The sequence below is a fragment of the Ailuropoda melanoleuca genome, chromosome X (genome assembly GCF_002007445.2).
Source record: "Ailuropoda melanoleuca isolate Jingjing chromosome X, ASM200744v2, whole genome shotgun sequence".
NCBI lineage: Eukaryota > Metazoa > Chordata > Mammalia > Carnivora > Ursidae > Ailuropoda > Ailuropoda melanoleuca.
The window spans coordinates 9805439-9823819 of NC_048238.1; the positions used below are offsets into that span (position 1 = coordinate 9805439).

At 46.0% G+C, this 18381-nt stretch overlaps 1 protein-coding gene across 3 annotated transcripts in view; it reads left to right on the forward strand.

Moving 5' to 3' along the window:
- The window catches only part of FRMPD4 (FERM and PDZ domain containing 4), a 558281-nt gene that overhangs the window by 504604 nt on the left and 35296 nt on the right, over window positions 1–18381 (forward strand). For all 3 annotated transcript variants that reach the window (XM_034649249.1, XM_034649250.1, XM_034649251.1), the window contains 2 exons: window positions 9162–9207; window positions 17068–17172. In XM_034649249.1, the coding sequence (XP_034505140.1) occupies window positions 9162–9207; window positions 17068–17172 (151 nt within the window). The remainder of the gene's footprint in view (window positions 1–9161; window positions 9208–17067; window positions 17173–18381) is intronic.

An 18381-nucleotide genomic window follows, 5' to 3' on the forward strand; every position in this document is an offset into this window, starting at 1 on the left:
TAAAACATAGGGTTTTTTTTTCTTTTTTAAGATATTTATTTATTTAGTTAGTTAGCGTGTGCAGGGGTGGGGGCAGGAGGAGAGAGATCCCAAGCAGACTCCGTGCTTAGCGCAGAGGCCAGTGTGTGGGGCTCCATCTCACAACCCCTGAGATCATGACCTGAGCTGAAACCAAGAGTCGGACGCCTAACTGGCTGAGCCACCCAGGTGCCCCTAAAAACATAGTTTACGAAGTCCTCATGGACAGATGGCATTCCAGTTTTCTATAGCTGCCCCACAAATGTAAGGGCTTAATAAAAGAATTTCTTATCATGACTCTGCAGGCTGACTGGACTTATCCACATGGTTCTCACTGGTGTCTCTCATGTGGCTGCTGTTAGGAGCCAGCTACAGCCATAGCCACATACAGGCTTGTCTGGGCTGGACATCCCAGGTGGCTCCTTGCTTCCTGCGTTGTTGCTGGGCCTGGGCAGCTGACCCAGGTGCGGCTGGCCAGGCAAGTCCCCCTCTCTCCACAGTGCTTCTCCACATGGCCAGCTTCCTCACCACGTGGTGGTCGCAGGGCTGTCGGCCTCCTTACCTGGTAGCTGGCTTCTCAGTGAGCATTCCAAGATAGCCATGGAATGGGTGTCTGCAAGGCTTCCTAGGATTCTTCCAACCAAGGCCTGGGAGTCATGCAGTGTCTCTTCCACACTATTTCTGTTTATCAAGTAAGTCACAGAACTAGCCCAGATTCAAGGAGAAGAGACTGCACAAGGTCTAGATACCAAAAGGTGTGGTTCATTGAGGTCTGTCTCTGGGGCCTCTGTATCTCAGATGGGAAAAGACGAAGAGTTCAATCACCCAGTTTCTCAAGGAGAAGTCTTTAACCTATTGCTTCATAAGGATCTTTTCTTACATTCTCTCCATTTTTCCGATTGGCTACCAAACTGGTGGGGGTTTTTTGCTCAGCAGTATAACCCCTCTCTCAAGGGTAAATGGTACTGGGAGAGACATTGTAGAATTGGTAGCAGCCAAGCCAGGGCTCCTGGACGAGCGAACTCTTTGATCCATCTCTTCCGTCTTTGCTGCCCTGATGGCTATGGTGGCTTCATTATGCGCATTTTCTTTGTCAGCATCCCCTGAACACAACTGAGAAATGACAAATAATCCCATTCTTTGCAGTTACAAAGTAAAGACACAGTTCAGCAACGTGTCGAGCGTTAATGTTTCCTAATGTCCATGACAGATCACACTTAGCCTTAATGTGTTGATCTGGTTTGAATACTTAGTCATTTGCTGGCTGTTTCCATCCTCTTCCAGCTAATGGCTTCAGTACATGTTAGGAATCAATACAATGGATAATTAGTGTCTCTCTCCAGAATGTTGGAAAGGTCAACTAGATGAAGCTTTAAACCGCCAATCTAAGTAGTCCTGTGGCAACTTTTCTAAAGTGAAGGGCAGCATTATTTCCTCCAGCTTTGACGGCAGTTGACTCGGCGGGCGATGTCATGGCTGGTTCTCAGATTATAAAGATCTTAATGTTCTTTTCACATCTCCTGGTTCAGATAGAAAGAAAAAATAGAAAGGAAGCCACTGGGATACCAATAGTCTAGGATTGCAGAAAGCCTCTTCTAAGCAAAGCATCGCTGAAGAAATGCTGTTATAATCATTTCTGATTTCCTTCATCAGAGACTGTCCACCAGCAGAGAGTCTAAGGGCTGAGGTGCACGCACTAGCTTGCAGAAAAGAATATTTTGCTAATCTCGCCAAAGAACTCTGCAGTGCAAGAAGAAGAAAGAATCTTATGTGTGTGTGCATTTACCTTGGAAGTGAGAGTTGCAGTGCCCTTTCTCTGGGCCTTACCACCTTTCTTTCCAAATAAAAACACTGCACATCAGTCTCTGAAGTCACGTTAGAATGTCATGTTACAGTTTACCAAATCCTTTCATAGGTAGCCCTAAATTACTTCTTTATTTTGCCTTCCCATAGCCGAAACTTTCCGCCTTCATGGATTGATTCCTTACTTCATTTTTGAAGTTTAAAACCTCAGAGCTAACTTGTTTGGACTTTTTTTTTTAAAGCAGGACTCTTGAATTTTGACATAAAATATCTTCCTATATATTTTAGTTATTTGGGCTTGGTTTTGTTTCGTTTTCTCAATCTCTGTACCAATTTCTGAGTTGATCAAGGAATCTATTTAGTTGGTGCAGAAGGAAATATACAATAATGCATGCCCATATGATTACCTATTGCGACGTTAAATTCGTGTAAATATGAAGTGGGAAAGGCAGTTTAGGAAAGATGCCAAGCTATGCTGCTCTAAGAAAAAGACCACATCACCTTTAGCTGCATGGTCGGAAGAGATGTTAACACTGAAAGCCTCATTAGAATCCTAGCTTTTCCTCACATCACTTTGCTTGCTGCAACAAAATCGCAGCCAGTGAAATTTACAAATGGGATATGTCACCAAAGTGTGACCTGCAACCACTGATGCCGGGTATCCCAAATATATTTCAAGGGAGCCCATCAAAAAGGGATAAGAGACTTTTGTTGAAAAATCAAAGGCCAATTTGATAGCAGCACTTTAGGGGACGTCAGATTCTATTTTCCTCTGCAGATCAGCACTGTGGTTCAGGGATTTAAATGATGTTTTTAACAAACTCAACTATTTTGAAACTATTGGTACTGCACTTTGAAACTATTCTTCCAAAGTAGAAGATGCACTTGGAATTTATTATGAAATAATACTTCTCTACACACGCCCCTAACTGTGTTTTTTAACATCCCTAGCTGTTGCAGACCTTCATAAAAGGAAGTTATCTGCTTACTGGAATGCGGCATCTTCCATTCCCCATTCTAATCTTTCTGTTGAGCGATTTTAAAATGGCTTTGATTCCCCCCCCACCCCAGGATCTTAGGGTTAGGAATTCTAAGAGATCCAAAACATTATGAAGTTAAGTCTTCTTGTCTGGCAGGTTATAATGAAATAATTATAGATGACAGAAACAGAAGAAAAGGGCATTTCCAGTCTGGATGATAAATAACATACTGGAATATTTTATTTCAATTCAAATTACTTCATCTATTCATTAATTGGTAAAGTTAAAATCAAGCTAGGTTGTGCTTCAGGCACTTTACAGAGAATTACTACAGGCACAGAAACTTTCCTTTTTAAGATTTTATTTAATTGAGAGAGTGAGAGAGCATGAGGGGGGTGGGCAGACAGAGGGAGAAGCAGCCTCCCTGCTGGGCAGGAAGCCCGATGCGGGACTCGATCCCGGGACTCAGGGATCGTGACCTGAGCTGAAGGTAGACGCTTAACGACGGAGCCACCCAGGCGCCCCAGGCACAAAAAGTTTAAATGCCATAAATATAATATACATATTTTGAAAAATGTCTCCTATTTTTTAAATTAACAGGATGTACTGAACAATGCTTTTTGCTGATGTTCCTTACCAGGAAAATCTCGTGTGAGGTGAATTCATGGGTGGAGAGCCCTTTGAAGATACTTACAGTTCACTTGGTTATGAATCTTTCTGTTAGTGTGACAGACAGAACCTGACATGGCCCCCAATAATCCTTGCTTCTGGATATTCATAGTTTTGTGCATTCCACTCTCTTTTAGTATGGGTTGGACCTTTGATGTGCTTCTTACCTATAGAATATGGCAAAGGTGATGGGATGTCACTTCTGTGATTATATTATATAAGATTTTAACTTCCATCCTGCCAGCAAACTCTCTTTTGCTGGTTTTGCTGAAGCAAGTTGCCATGTTGGAGTGGCCCATGTGGCAAGGAACTAAGGGTGACCTCTAGCCAACTGCAAGCAAGGGACCGAGGTCCTTGGTCCAACATCTCAAAAAGGAATTTAATCCTGCCCAAAACCACAGAAATATGCTTGGAAGCGAATCCTTCCCAATCGAGATTTCAGATGAGACCTCAGCCCTGGGCAACACTTTGATGGCAGTCTCATGAGAAATTTTTTTTTAAGATTTTATTTATTTATTTGAGAGAGTGAGCGAGAGAGAGTGAGCGAGCATGAGCAGGGGAAGGGCAGAGGGAGAGGGAGAAGCAGACTCCCCACTGAGCAGGGAACCATAGCCAGGGCTCAATCCTGGGACTCCAGGATCATGACCTGAGCCAAAAGCAGACACTTAACCAACTGAGCCAATGAGGCACCCCATCATGAGAGAAATTTTAAAAGAGAACCAAGTAAAGCCATACTCATATTTCTGCCTCCTAAAACCTGGGAGATAATAAATGTGTGTCATTTTAAGCCACTAAGTTTGTGGTAATCTGTTATGCAGCACCAGATAACTAACAAAGCTAGCATCCATGGTAGGGCAGAATAATGTTCCAACCCCCAAAGGTGTCCACATCCTAATCCCCAGAGCCTTTGACTGAACATGTGATTCCATTAAGAACGGGTGTTTATCCTGAATTATCCAAGTGGACCCAATGTCATCAAAGGGTCTTTATAATTGAAAAAGGAAGGCAGGAGAGCCAGGGAGAAATTGGAAGATGCTATGCTGCTGGTTTTGAAGATGGAAGAGGGGGCCATGAACCAAGGAATCCAGGGAGGCTGCAGAAGCTGGAGAAGGCTCCAGAATGCGTGCAGCCCTGCTGACACCTTGACTTTAGCCAGCGAGGCCCATTTCAAGCTTTTGACCTCCATTCTTTGTAAGACCATACATTTGTGTTGTTTGAAGCCACTAAGTTCGTGGTAATCTATTACAGCAGCAATAGGAAGCTAATCCCGTTTCTGTGCTTATTTGCTGAGCATCTGAGATGTGTAACAGGTGTCCTTCTCCAGGTACTTGTGTGCTCCCAACAGACTGCACCGGAGCTGGGAATATCTGCTTCCCTTCCCAGAAGTGAACAAATATACGGGGCCACTGGGCATTGCTTGGGAGGAAATTAGCATTTTTCCCACAGCCTCGTGTGCCCATCTAGTCTCCTGCCTGCCCCAGCGCCTCCTGTCCCTCACTCTTGTGTTTTCCTTTGCACTGTTTTTTTCTTAGAGCTCTGAGCACTCACTGTCTCAGTTAAGGATTGTTTGGACTCAAAGAATACGATCTATTCAAGTCAGTTGGAGGAAAGAGAAATTGGAGAGGAGTGTGGCACAGGTGTCTCAGAGGGTGGAATCCTATAGCAAGTGTGTTCTTCCTCTCCGCTGCCCGTTCATGACATCTCACCAGAGCCAGCTCCTCCTAAGCCCTCAACAAAACCTCAGGCAGGCCCCATCAGTGCTTCGAGCAGGTGGAGGGAAATTCTCCAGTCCCTTGTACACTTGTAATCGCAACAGTTTGTAATCTGTAGTTTAAACGTTCAGTTGTCATATAAGAAACGAAACCCCCAATGCCACAGAACACCTTCCTTGTCCCAGTTTCGTTCCTGGGAAGCCTGCAGTGGGCTAAGAGGCATTCCCCAACCTTCTTCTCTAGCTTTGGCTCCTTCCACCTAGAAATGGGACCAGCACAGTGAGCTAAAAACCAGGAGAGCTCTCACTTGATATCTGGCACTGGTGTTTCCTCTTATCTATGGAGGATAATGCAAGTTGACTCTTGGGGGCCTGGGGGGCTCATTCGGTTGAGCAGCTGCCTTCAGCTCAGGTCATGATCTCAGGTCCTGGGATCAAGCCCCGCATCAGGCTCCCTGCTCAGCGAGGAGTCTGCCTCTCCCTCTACCCCTCCCCCTGCTCATGCTCGCTCTCTCTCAAATAAATATATAAAATCTTGAAAAAAAGTTGACTCTTTCCCTTGTGGGCATGTTTGTGGATTCCTGGAAGATTTCTCTGTTGGGTGGCTCCAACCGCAGCTTGCTTGAATCAGAGCGAACCCAGAGGCTGGCTATGTCCAAGGCTCTCTCAGCCCTAGAGCAGCTCAGCTGAGCGAGATGCCTTTATTCAATGACCGCAAGGTACCATTTCTACTGTATCTTCCACATATTGGAACACTCTGGGCCTGCCCCAGTGGAAGGGTGGGAATCTTGCAAACGTAGCCTCTGTTCTTTGGCCATATGCTGCTTCCACCAGCCTCTCCTGGCTGCCTTTTTTGTTGTTGTTTTTAATTAAGCAATGAGTCCAGCTCGAGGCACATAAACGGTTAAAGGTCTTGGACTCTGGTTTTCAATCCCTCCTTCAAAGACCTACAGCACCTTGCTTTGGCCTTGCTTTGGCGGGTGAAGCTGATTGGCATCTATTGGCATGAGGCCTCAGCCGCCTCTGGCTCAGCCATCTGGCCATTGGGTAACATATGAACACATAGGGCTTCCTTCTGGCTGTTGTTGTTGTGGTGGTTGTTTTACGTGGTAGGATTGAGTGGAATCCTAAGGGGCCCAAAGCACTATGGAGTTCATTCTTCGTGTCTGGCAGGGGATAATTAAGTACTTGTAGATGAAAGGAAACAGAACTAAAAGCCCCTTCCCAGAGCTGATAATAGTCCTGTTGAGATTTTCTTTCTAACAGGACAGTGGGAGCCAGGACTGCCCCGGGGAGTACCGGCCTCTGTCACCTTTGCTCTCACTCAGCCACGACTGGCCCTTGGCTTCCAACACTCGTGTTTCTTAGTTATGATCCTGCAGAGAGGAAATCCAGTTGGCTCACTCCGACCTCTGGGTCCAATGAGCTGTGCCCCGAGCGCGGCTCCCCAGCCCGGAGCCTGCTCCCCAGGGCCCTCGGGGCGGGCCTTGGGCAGAGCACGCCCACTGCCACGGCTGCCCGGTGCACAAAGGCTTCAGTCAACTGGGCTGTGGCCCATCTCTCATCTGCCGGGTGTTCCTTGTTTCCCTCGAACAAGGGGAACTCGAGTGAGAGCTGACAAGCAGTACTTGGCGTTGCTTTCTGAGTGTGCGCGTCTCTCCTGCAGACATCTGTATGGAAACAGTGGGGGCTGGGGGATGGCGCTAGGTCCACCAAACGAGTGGTAGTTTGTGCAGTGGGACCACCCCAAAGAGTGGGGAGCCGGGTCCTCCATTGTCTTGGTGAGCAAATGAGGGGTTACTTCAGAGGTCTCTGAGACCCACCTCCCCTTCAGCAGTTCGTAGGTTTGCTAGCATACGTCTACCCCACTCTTCTCGGTCCTCTTCCCAATTGTGAGCTTTTTATTAAGCCATACGTGCAGAGAGTGGAATTCATCAAACTCATCCGTTGGTGGTATAAACGATCATCATAGACCCATGGAAGGCCCCTCTCCTCTGATGTTGCTTATTTATATTCACGCCTGCCCCTCTCTCCCCTGAGAGAAATCCCTTTGAACACGTTCAGTGTGTCCTCCCCGCTTTCGTACTGCACGCTTCCAAACGTGCGCTGCTTTTCGGTGCACGTGTGTTTCGTGCATTTGCGAATGGTATTGTTTTGTACCCCATCCGGTTTCTTTTTTTTTTTTTTAAGATTTTATTTATTTATCTGACAAAGGGAGAGACAGCAAGAGAGGGAGCACAAGCAGGGGGAGTGGGAGAGGGAGAAGCAGGCTTCCTGCTGAGCAAGGAGCCCAACAGGGAGCTCGATCCCAGAATTCTGGGATCATGACCTGAGCCAAAGGCAGTCGCTTACCCGACTGAGCCACCCAGGCGTTCCCCCTCCACCACCACCCCCCGCCCCGTCCGGTTTCTTACCCTGCATTTGAAGCGGCATCCCCAGAGTTACCAGGCACAGCTGAGCTCCTGCCTCTTCTCGTCCTTCCGTGGCGTGCATCCACACACTTCCGTGTCGCTCTCCTGTAGCTGGCCGCCAGCTGCTCTCTGGCACTTGACCCCCACACAGTCCTTACAGGCCAGCGGCAGAATTTCTTGGTGAGGCTGAGGTCATAATGCACATGACACGGAGGTTTGCCTAGTGATGCCACAATGCCCCACTGAAGGGCTGCACCCGTCCACACATCCAGCAGCAACGCGCGATCATTCATGGTACGCACTTCACTCCGCTTTGCTTATGCTGTTGCTCTGTTTCCCCATCTAATGGGAATACTGCCTGCGTACTTGTTACTGGAGCTTTCTGCCCACCCTTGGCAACTGGGAACTCATGGGAGCCCACGGGCCACTGTCAACGAGGTGCTGCTCTCCCCCCATAATTACCATCACCCGAAATGTTCTGATACTTCTTTGAGTTTCTTGCCTTCTGTTCCTCCCTTCTCTGCTCTGCTGATTTCTCTCCTCCCCCACCGCACTCCTCACCTCCCAGTCCCTCACCCAGCGCTGCGATGGCCAGTAGTCCAACCTGGTCCAACCCAGCCTGATGGGAGGGCGCCTAGCCACAGTGCAAAGACTGCTAGAAATACCATCTGCCGTGGCTTCTTCCAGGGAACGGCCTTGCAACAGATTCCCTTTACTTTATTCATTTGCACAGTAAATCACAAAAGCAGGTCATTCATTAAAACCTAAAGTAGGAAAAGTCGGCGTCTTCTCAACAAAGTGGCAATTGACCTCTCTCCTACTCAGGATGGAAAGGGAAGGAAGGAAAACTTATACCCACAGCGAGATTTTCCCTGAGGGGTTGAGTTATTTTTCAGGATTGGGTTATTTGGAGGAAATTAAATAAACCATGATATTGCCTTGTTCTGCTTCCCGCTTCAAGGTGTCCCCTGTCGTGAACACTGTTTCCCAGCAAGTGCCCATCTGAAATACTTAGCGCCCCAGCCACCTGGGCATTGTTGCTGTGGACCCGGGGAGCCACTCGGCGCGGGGGAGTGATGTTTGCGGGGTGCTGTTTGCACACAAGAAACCTGCACGGACAGTTTTCTTTCATGCTGCTGACCCTGAGCAGATAATGGTGTTACGAATTTTTAAAAATCGATTCCCTTTCTAGAAAATTAAAATCAAAAGGGGAGAATCAATGCGGAGGATAGCAGAAAGTGCCGAGACTGTCGGAGTTGAGACTTCACAAACAGTCCTTCCCAGGGCCAGTGTTATTTCAAAGCCCTGCTGTTCGGCATCGCAGATAATAGCGCCCAACATAAACCGCATGGGAAGCTTTCAATCGGGCTGTTTGTTACACTGGGTGAACACTTGATTTTGGTTTTTTCTGAGGTCTGAAAGCCCGTTTTTGAGCTTTTTGATTTACTCTGCCTGAAAGCCCAAGAAACGTTTGCCGAAACATCACGTGTTGCATTTCAAAAGAACGCTGTCATGGAGGGTCTGGCCTCTGTGCATTTCACAAATATGTTTGTTTTTCTTCTCTTTCAGGAGCTGCAAAGAATCGATACTCCTCACTGTCATTCAGCCTTACCCTGTAAGTGTCCTGTGAGTAAAAGTGCCACTGTATGATACCAGGATTCCGGTCCCCTCCTCCTCCCAGTTCGGGGAAACCAAGACGATGAATATCAGCAGAGAAAAACAGAGTGCACTCACCATATGAGTTCAGAAATCTTCATTATATTTATTTTATACACCGCAATAGCACAACCATTCATTGGAGAGAAAAGAAAGTAATGCATTTTCTATATATCTTGAAAACCAGCTATTCAGTCTATGGGACTCACATCTGGAAATCACACAAGACTTGAGACTTTCTTATGGTTTCCAGTTTAAGAATCACAAATGGAATGGGAATGTTTAATCGTAGGATGTTCTAGCCTAATTCTTTTTCATATCCCCTTCTGATTAATTTGGTAGATATTTCAGGGAGACCCCCCCCTTTAAAGTAGCTATTAGAGGAAATACAGCTGTCAGAATTTGATTTCAGCAGCCTTAGTCATGAGGGTGGGGAGTGATTAAAATTGTACTGCCTTTGGTTGCCATGATTTTTTTTTAACAACTCTATCATGGCATAATTTGTATATCCTAAAGTCCACCCATTTAAGCATACAATTCAATAATCTGTATGAAATTTACCAAGGTATGCAGCCATCACCACAGTCCAGTTCAAGGACACTTCCGTCAGCCCAATGAGAACTCTCGTTCCCATTTACAGGGAATACCCCCTTCCCACCCTCAGTCCCGGGCAACTACGAATTGACTATTTCTATAGATTGGCTGTTGTTTGTGAATTCCATACACTGGCAGTCGAACTCAAAAATACCAAGGCAAATTCCTTCAGATTTTCCCCCAAACATTTATCATCGGTGCCTCCTGTGGCCTTTGCAGGGATTGTCAGAGATTCCCGCCTGTTTACGCTTCCATTTTCTTCCCCGTGGAGTTGGAGGCTCTGCTAATGGTCCGTCTCCATCTCCTAACCAAACTGTTCCTCTCCCCTGTCCCAGCACTTTCCTCCTAAGCACTATGGCCTAAGCATTTCAGGCAGGAAAAAAAAATCCATGTTCAAGATTCTGATAAGATAACAAATAGAACTAACCAAGACAATAAATCGTGCCATCTGGGACATTGCTACTTAAAATAAAAGCTTAGTTTACTATTGTCACTTTTGGTCCCTGTCTGTGCCACAATTGCACACGCATGTCTGGATTTGAAAACCAAGGAGACAGCAGGATGTAAGAGAACCGAGATTTGAGATCTAGATTTGAGATCCCAACAATAGAACAGGTGACCCCCACACCTGTTCAGATTTCCGCATCTGTGTGAGAGGGTCACACTGACTCACGTCCAGGGGCTTCCCTGCTCCGCCATCTCATGATTCCGTGATTCCTTCCAGAGAAAGTACAGCTACGCTGTTTCTGTTAACCAGATTGTCACTCACACTCACTTCAAATCTATCCACACTTCCTCATTTCTTGGCAGTGGACAAATAGGTTGGGTGAAGCCAATGGAAATGTCTACAATAACCGAATGGTTGACCAACTGTAAATTCCTGGTGGAACTTCCAGTTTGCCTCGTGTTCCCTGAATTCTCTCTTCCCACTTTGTAACCTCTTAGACATGTGAGATCAGAACCATTGGATTCCAAACCAGGTTATTTTCGCAACGTGAGGTAATGTTTTACCCCATGCAGTCAACTTGGAGAAAGAACGAGGAGTTTGGCATCGAAGTTAAGAGTTGTGTCTGTGGCTTTGCTTGCTGTTTTTGCCATTTGAGTGTGCGTGACTCGTTATTCATATGAATATTCATTATTATCAGTGAGTCATGGAACTTCCTGTAGTAGGTCATCTGGAACTTTCTAGGAGTTCTGGTGGCTGTTGCTGTTGGGCTGTAATGACAGTCAACATTTGGCCACAACATTCAGGAGCAAGTGTTTCATGTTCTTCTGCCCAACAGCTGCACCTCTGTGCCTCGCAGCACTCTCTCCCTGCTTGGTCATCATGGATGGAATCCTCATCTTGGACTTTCCTTGACCAGCCCGCTTTCCTGAAATGCCCACCACATACTCCACCCCAACACCGCCTCGGCCTAGCCAAACCCTTCTCACCTTCCAAGCCTTGGCACAAGCCCTAAATGCTATCTCAGAGTTTCTCACCGTCACCACTGCCAACATGTGGCCCGGAGAACCCTGTGTTCTGTGGTGTCATTCCAGGCTATACAGGATATTTAATAGTGTCTCTGGCCTCTACGCATTAGATGCCAGTAGTACCCTCTCCCCATATTGTGACAACCAAAAACATCTCCAGGCATGGCCAGGTGTCCCTTGGGGGACGGGGATTACCCCCCCACTTGGGAGCCACTGTCCCACCTAGAGTCTCCCCTCAGTGATCCAGCCCAAAGTGGCTTTTTCCTCTGCAATCTGGGCATGGAAATGAAAGACTTGAACCCCCAAAGTGACTTAAATAGATTATATTCAGAGAGGAGAGAAGTTGGGAGAAGAGACTACACGTTGTTCCTTACATTTCTGTGTTTGGATTTTCCTACCGGCACCTTGCTTTTTAAAATACAAGAACTCACTGGGTCCCATTTACTCGCTGAACATTTCTCTCAGCAGCCGGGATTGGCATCCTGAAACAGATGACCCGTCGTTTGTTTATACAAAACAACGTGTACAAATTCTACTTACATTGCAGATAGTAAAAATTAGCATTTTAATTTGTTTTGTACCTTGCTGGCCAGCATTGGTTATGTTGTATTTCTTCTGCCTAATGAGGTGCAGTCAAGACAGAGAGCCGATGCGTGCCCCTTCTTACCTCACTCCACATGGTCCCGGGGCACCCACAGTGAGCCCAGCTGTGGAAATTCCTGAGGCTTTTGAGAAGTCATCTTAACAGGCTGCTGCCTTGTTTTTGAAGTATTATAGATGTCTCTCCCCTTCTACCATGTTTACTTTATTTCTTGGAGAAAAATTGTGGAAGTAGAGAAGGAAACACACACAAAAGCAAAGAAATACGTGTCAGCACATCTTTTCCTCAGAGACAAGCGGTGTAAACAATCGGCCTGTTTCCTTCAGTCATTTGATAGATGCCTTGTCAGTAGTGGAGATCTTGGACATACAGTTTTTTCTGCTCCTTTCACTCGGTCTATCATAAGCGTGGTTTCATACCGTCGAGAACTCTTCGTAAGCATCCTACACGTGGCTGTAAAGCATTCTGTCAACTCAGGGTTTGCTTCACCAGCACACTCTCATTGAGCCCTTCATACTGACCTCAGTGGTTTTCCCTTCTGGTTCTGCACGCAACACCCTCGTGCAGAAGTCTTTATGTGCATCTAGTTAGTAGTCCCCGTTGCATTACGATGGCATTCTAGAAAAGGAATTTCTGGATTTCTTACGAATTTTATTCCATCTTTTTTACCATCTTCTTTCCTGGCACTGTTACCGTTTTTTATTACAGAACTTTCTTGGCTAGCTCCTTCCTCCTTTCCTTTGACTCTGCCTCCCACAGTTCCCAAATCTCGAACTTCCAGAACTTCCTAGTCTAATGTGGCTTGAGACAGAGGCTGCTGAAAGAGCCTCGATTACCTCCCCTCGCACAGTCCCAGCTCAGTGAGACTTGGGATAAGTCACTCTCTGTTCTGTGGTCCTGGAGCTACCACGGTTCACATTCACTCAGCCTTTTTCGAGGCCCAAGAGCTGAGGGACCGGCTTGCCTGCTTCTCCCTTCCTACCCAACTTCCAACTATGTTCCACACACCTCAGGGAGGCTATATATCTCCTCATGGGAGCCCACGTATTAGGCGGTAGCAGGACCCGGACCAGACCCTCTTGCCATGTGTCATGCTGAGCATGCCGCCCACTTCCCAGCTGAGATCACCGGTGATCGCTTGCCCGTGGCTTTTTTCGGGCCACAGGAGGACGCTCATGCGGCGGGCCACAAGGGCTGAGGAATTAACATTCCTGGACGAGCGGCCCCTCCGTCACGGATTGACGGGAGCTGGTGACTATATACCCCTGCTGTCTGTCTCCTCGGACGTTCTAACTCTGAGGCCTATGGTCTGCCTCGTTCCACGAGGTCCCCAACAGCTTTAAGCTCCAGTTGCTTACAGGGTGACTGACTTACAGAATGCTTCATTGGCACCACCCCATCTCCCTTCCTCCTGCCCACCTGTGCTGCTTCCAGGGAGCACTGCCCAGTCAGTCACCTGCTTTCGAATCCTTCTCTCAGGCTCTGCTGTGGGGAACGCCACACTAAGTTCCCCACTGATAATGTGGGCTACTTAGACCTCACCGAATATTTGCTCCACGCCTACCTACTATGTATATAGTACTCTAGACATACAGGAATTGCAAATTTAAGACCTTAGGCTTTAGTTTCAGAAATTCTATCTTATTTATGTGATCCAAACAACGTTCTAGTGACTTCTAAGCATCTAAAAGCACCAAGAGGATGGCGCACCTTAGCAACAGCAAATTTGGAAAGAGGTGCAACGTTGATTAGAGCCCTTCTAATCTTAAATTAATTAACAGCAGGAGAATCTGATTATTTTAAATGGTAATTACTCGTCATTCCACCACAGGGACTGCAGGTTGCTAAGAATTAGCTCGTCGGGTTTCTGAGTGGCGTACGTTGTATGTTTTTAAGCTGCACAGGGAGATCTGAGTGAAAACCGCAGTCATGACGGGGTTACATACCCCGCGTGCCACAAGTCACTCCGGCCAGTGGAATAAGCCATTATTTTGTTGACTCTAATTCAGTAACCTTCAGACTCAAGGAGCTTGTCTTTTTGTTATCAAAAAGTAATTTTTAAAAATGTATGTCAATTATATAAAATAGTCGCAAATCCAGGACAAGAAAAATGACCTGGCATGAATTCTTGGCCTTTTATCCCAAGTCTGTTGACTTCAAAATACATGTAGAATAGTATTTACTTCACTACCTTGGCTAGCTGGGTTTCTTGCTGGTTCTCCTCGTTTATCAGGTTTGTCATTAGGGCGGGGCAGATAAATCTGGCGACGAGGCTATAGGGGGCGGCACGCTATAGCTTCAGGGACAAAGGAGCTAGAGCTTGACAAGTTCTGCCGTATGGGGTCACCTACTTTAGGGGCTAATCGCCCTACTACGTCCATGGGAACATCAGTACCTTCAAGATTATACATCAAATGATAACCGGAAGAAAAAATAAGCTCTTTGGAATGCTTTTTTTTTTTTTAAGATTTATTTATCAGAGAGGGAGAGAGAGCACAGTCAGGGGGAGCAGCAGGCAGAGGGGGAGTAAGAAGCAGGCTCCCTGCTGAGCAGAGATTCCCACCCGCCCCCATGCGGAACTCAATCCCAGGACCCTGGGATCATGACCTGAGCCTAAGGCAGACGCTCAACCGACTGAGCCCCCCAGGTGCCCCTGCAAAATGCTTTTTTATTGAGGCAAGGAGTGACATAGATCATTTTAGGAAAATGTGGCAAAGTATTACATTAAAAGATTCGGAGGCACAGAGATTGAATCCACTTCTGTCCGTATCTGGCATTTGAGCACATGTGAGATCCTTCATTCGCAAACAATGCTGGAGCCACGGGCTCCTTCAGCGTTCAAGCGCCTCATCTAATTAGTAGCGTCTGTGCCGGGTAGCTTTCTTACAGCCGCTTGCCTTGTGCGAAACCCATTGTGCCAATGCAAATATCGCCTGCTTAAAATCATTAAGGGAGAATCATGTTTTCCCTTCGGCTAAAAAATGGCATATCGAAAGCAAAGGAACTCACTACTGTACGATTTGTTCGTGAATCATTACCAAACTCAGCCTATAATTACAGAGATACTGAGGAGAACAGCACTGTCCCATCACTTAAGCTCTGTAGTAGGACCTTTTTTTTTTTTTAGTAATCTCTGCACTCAGTGTGGGGCTCCGAACGCTTGACCCGGAGATCAAGCGCGCGCTCCACGGGCTGAGCCGGCCAGGCGCCCTGGAGTAGGACTTTTTTTTTCAGTGTTGTTGATCTTGAGGAGCCCCCATTTAGAGTCTTTTGAGTTCTTGGTTTTGTTTTCTTCTGTTGTGTTCTAAGACGGCAGCTGTTCTCTGAAAACATCTTGCGTAAATATGGGAATGAAAACTCTGGCAGCCAAACCATTCGTTCATCCGTCCAGGCCCTAAGACACTGATCAGAGCAGAGGGTGGGATTCATGTGGAAGGAGAACTTGAGATAGCAGGATTTTTTCCAATATTCAAGCAAAACTCCACCCGGGAATAGACATACACGTATTTTATCATGTTTTTTTCAACAGTGATTTTGTCTTCTTATAGTAAGATACACATAACATAAAGGTACCATTTTCACTCTTTTAAAGTGTTCAAATCTGTGACATTAAGTGCATCCACCACCTTGTTCAACTGTTGCTGCTGTCTAGTTCCAGAACCTTTTCATGACCCCGATAGGAAACCAACTCCACAGATGTTAGTCATTCCCCATTCCCCTCCCCAGCCCGGGGCAACCACTAATCTACCTTCTGTCTATACGGATTTGCCTGTTCTGGACAGTTCATGTACGTGGAATCAAATCCTACAACACGTGGCCTTTTGTGTCTGGTTTCTTTCACTCAACTTAATGTTTTTGAGGTTCATCTATATTGTAGCATGAACCAGAAGTTCATTCCATTTTATGGCTGAATAATATTCCATTGTATGGATTTGTAATTTCCTTTGTCCATTTCATCATATTGTTTTAATTGATCTCAAGTGCACTTGTATTTGACAAAAATGGGAACCTTTTTCATTTTTACTTGAAATTCAAAGTATGGGACACACTAATTAGCTTTTGTGCCTCGAGATTAATACAGTACACAGAAAGTTGAGCCTCTGTGTTTTTCTAGAGTCAATTACTGGGATTTTTTCCACAACAGTCTGAACCTCTTAGGACTACATACCATGAAAACCAGTAGGTTGGACAATTTGCAATTTGCAGTATTTGATATTTTAATCTATGAAATAGAAATTTTGTGATTCGAACTAAATATTTACCTGTATATTAGGTTCAATAGAGAATGTAGTCCTTTTTAAAAATAAACAAATGGTGCCTGCAACATAGTAGACCCCGCCCAAACGTGAGTTCCCTTCTCCTCAGGCTTCATTAAAATTACCCAATAAGGATGATTCTCAGATGGAGTAAATTGACCAGGATGGTGCAGCGAGAGCTTGCTCTGGATCACAGTACGCTTCCGAGCAAGTTGCCCTCTTGCACGTTTCGTTTCTGAGGAAGAAAAATTGAGTCACTCAGCTCCTCTTTCCAGTAAAAGACAGTACAAATGACGCTTGAACCACGGGTGTTGGGAGCACCAACCCCCGTGCAGTCAAAAATCTGCATGTAACTTTTGACTCCCCAAAATCTTAACTACTGATAGCCTACGGTTGACCAGAAGCCTTACCAATAACGTAAACACGTATTTTGTACATTCTATGTATTAGGTACTGTATTCTTAGAATAAAGCATTGATGACAGCTCAGGCTGTAATCTCAGGGTTGTGAGATCGAGCGCTGCACTGAGCATAGAGCCTACTTAAGATTCTCCCTCTTCCTCTGCCCTTGCTGTCTTTCTCACTCTCTTTCTCCCTCTCTCTCTTCCTCTCTCAAAAAAAGAAAAATAAGAAGATCCTTGGGAATGTGCTCCGTAAGAACACAGAACATGCTGTTTGCCCTTCTGGTCTGCTGACTAAATCAAAGCTCCTACTTTATGAGCATGACAGGGTTTTGATTGCCTCCGTGATCTGTGTTTTGTCCTCAAATTGGACATGCACTAAACATAGTTTTTAGCAAAAATATTGCATATTCGAGAGGATAAAGCTAGGAAACAAGTGTTCCAGGGTTTGCATTATGTTCCAAATAATCATATCCAATGTTTTCTTTTTTCTAGTCTCCCAAGTCAGCATTTATTAGTGCTGCAAAAAAGGCAAGATTAAAGTCCAATCCAGTCAAAGTGCGGTTCTCCGAGGAGGTCATCATCAATGGCCAAGTGTCGGTGAGTTGACTGTTGCCTGCTTGAGACTCAGAGAGAGTGGCCAAAATAGGGGCTTTGCACAAAACACAGCCAGTCGCCCCACTGGAATGGTCAATTGAGAAGTCATGGTTGGATTTCACAGGGCAGCTGAATCTCAGAATTATAAAGGGCTTGAGAGATCACCATGTTGTGCCTGATGTGTTCTCTCAATCGTATCCAGAATATGTAGTCGTCCAGTGTTTCTTCGAACGCTTCCAGTGTTAAAGACCTCACTACTTTGCAAAGGAGTTCATGTGATCTGAGATCCCTGGCATTGCCCCATATTGAGTAAACTAGGCCTCTTTGAAACTTCTACCTGCTTCTTCCCATTGTGCCAACTGAGCATGCTTCCATTATATATTTTGAGAAAGGTTTCCCCTAAGTTTTTCCTTATTCAAAATTAAATGTCTCTATTCTTTTCACTAATGAAAATGGAAAGAAGTTAAGATGCCGGGAAAGTGAGGAAATACTGCGTGAATGTCCATCAGTAGGTCCGGGTGGAAATCATGATTGCTCAGGCACATAATTCATCTTCAGAATGAATACTGCAGACGTCAATAGGATGCTGTATTTTCCATTTTTCCCCCAGGAAAATCTGGCCTCGTGTTTATAGTTTTTTAGAAAGCAGTCATCTAAGGCACCAATCGTTTTTGGACCTCTGAAATAACAGCTTCTGTTGTCGAGGTTATGTTGTTGCTGGTGCTGGTGGTTAAATAAACTCACAAAGACAAAATCTCATCCGTGACATGTTTGCGAGGGGTCACAAACTCTTCCCTGAGGGTGGTCCTGGATCTGAATTTGAAGATGTGGGCCCGCACATCCTGGGCGAGGCCCTCCTCTTCCGAGGGTCTCCTTGTCAAAACTTGCTGACCTGTATCTGCCCCGCTTGGAGTCCAGGGGTCAGCCTGGCTAATCTGTTCAACTACGTGGTGCTTGTGGGAGGGGCCTCGGGCTGTCACTGTGCTGCCCTGGGAACGTTTCAGTTATGGCCTTGTCCTCCCAATCGCCATCTCCCACCCTATTTCCTCTGCCCCTGTTCACCCCACGCTGTTCTGCTCACCACAGTGCATCCCTGTCCCTCTGGATGCAGTTAGCATCCATTAGCATTTCACAAGACAAAGCCAGAAGGTTCCAGTCACAGAGGAATCACGGTATCACAGAAGGTCATCTGAAACTTACCCCATCATTTCT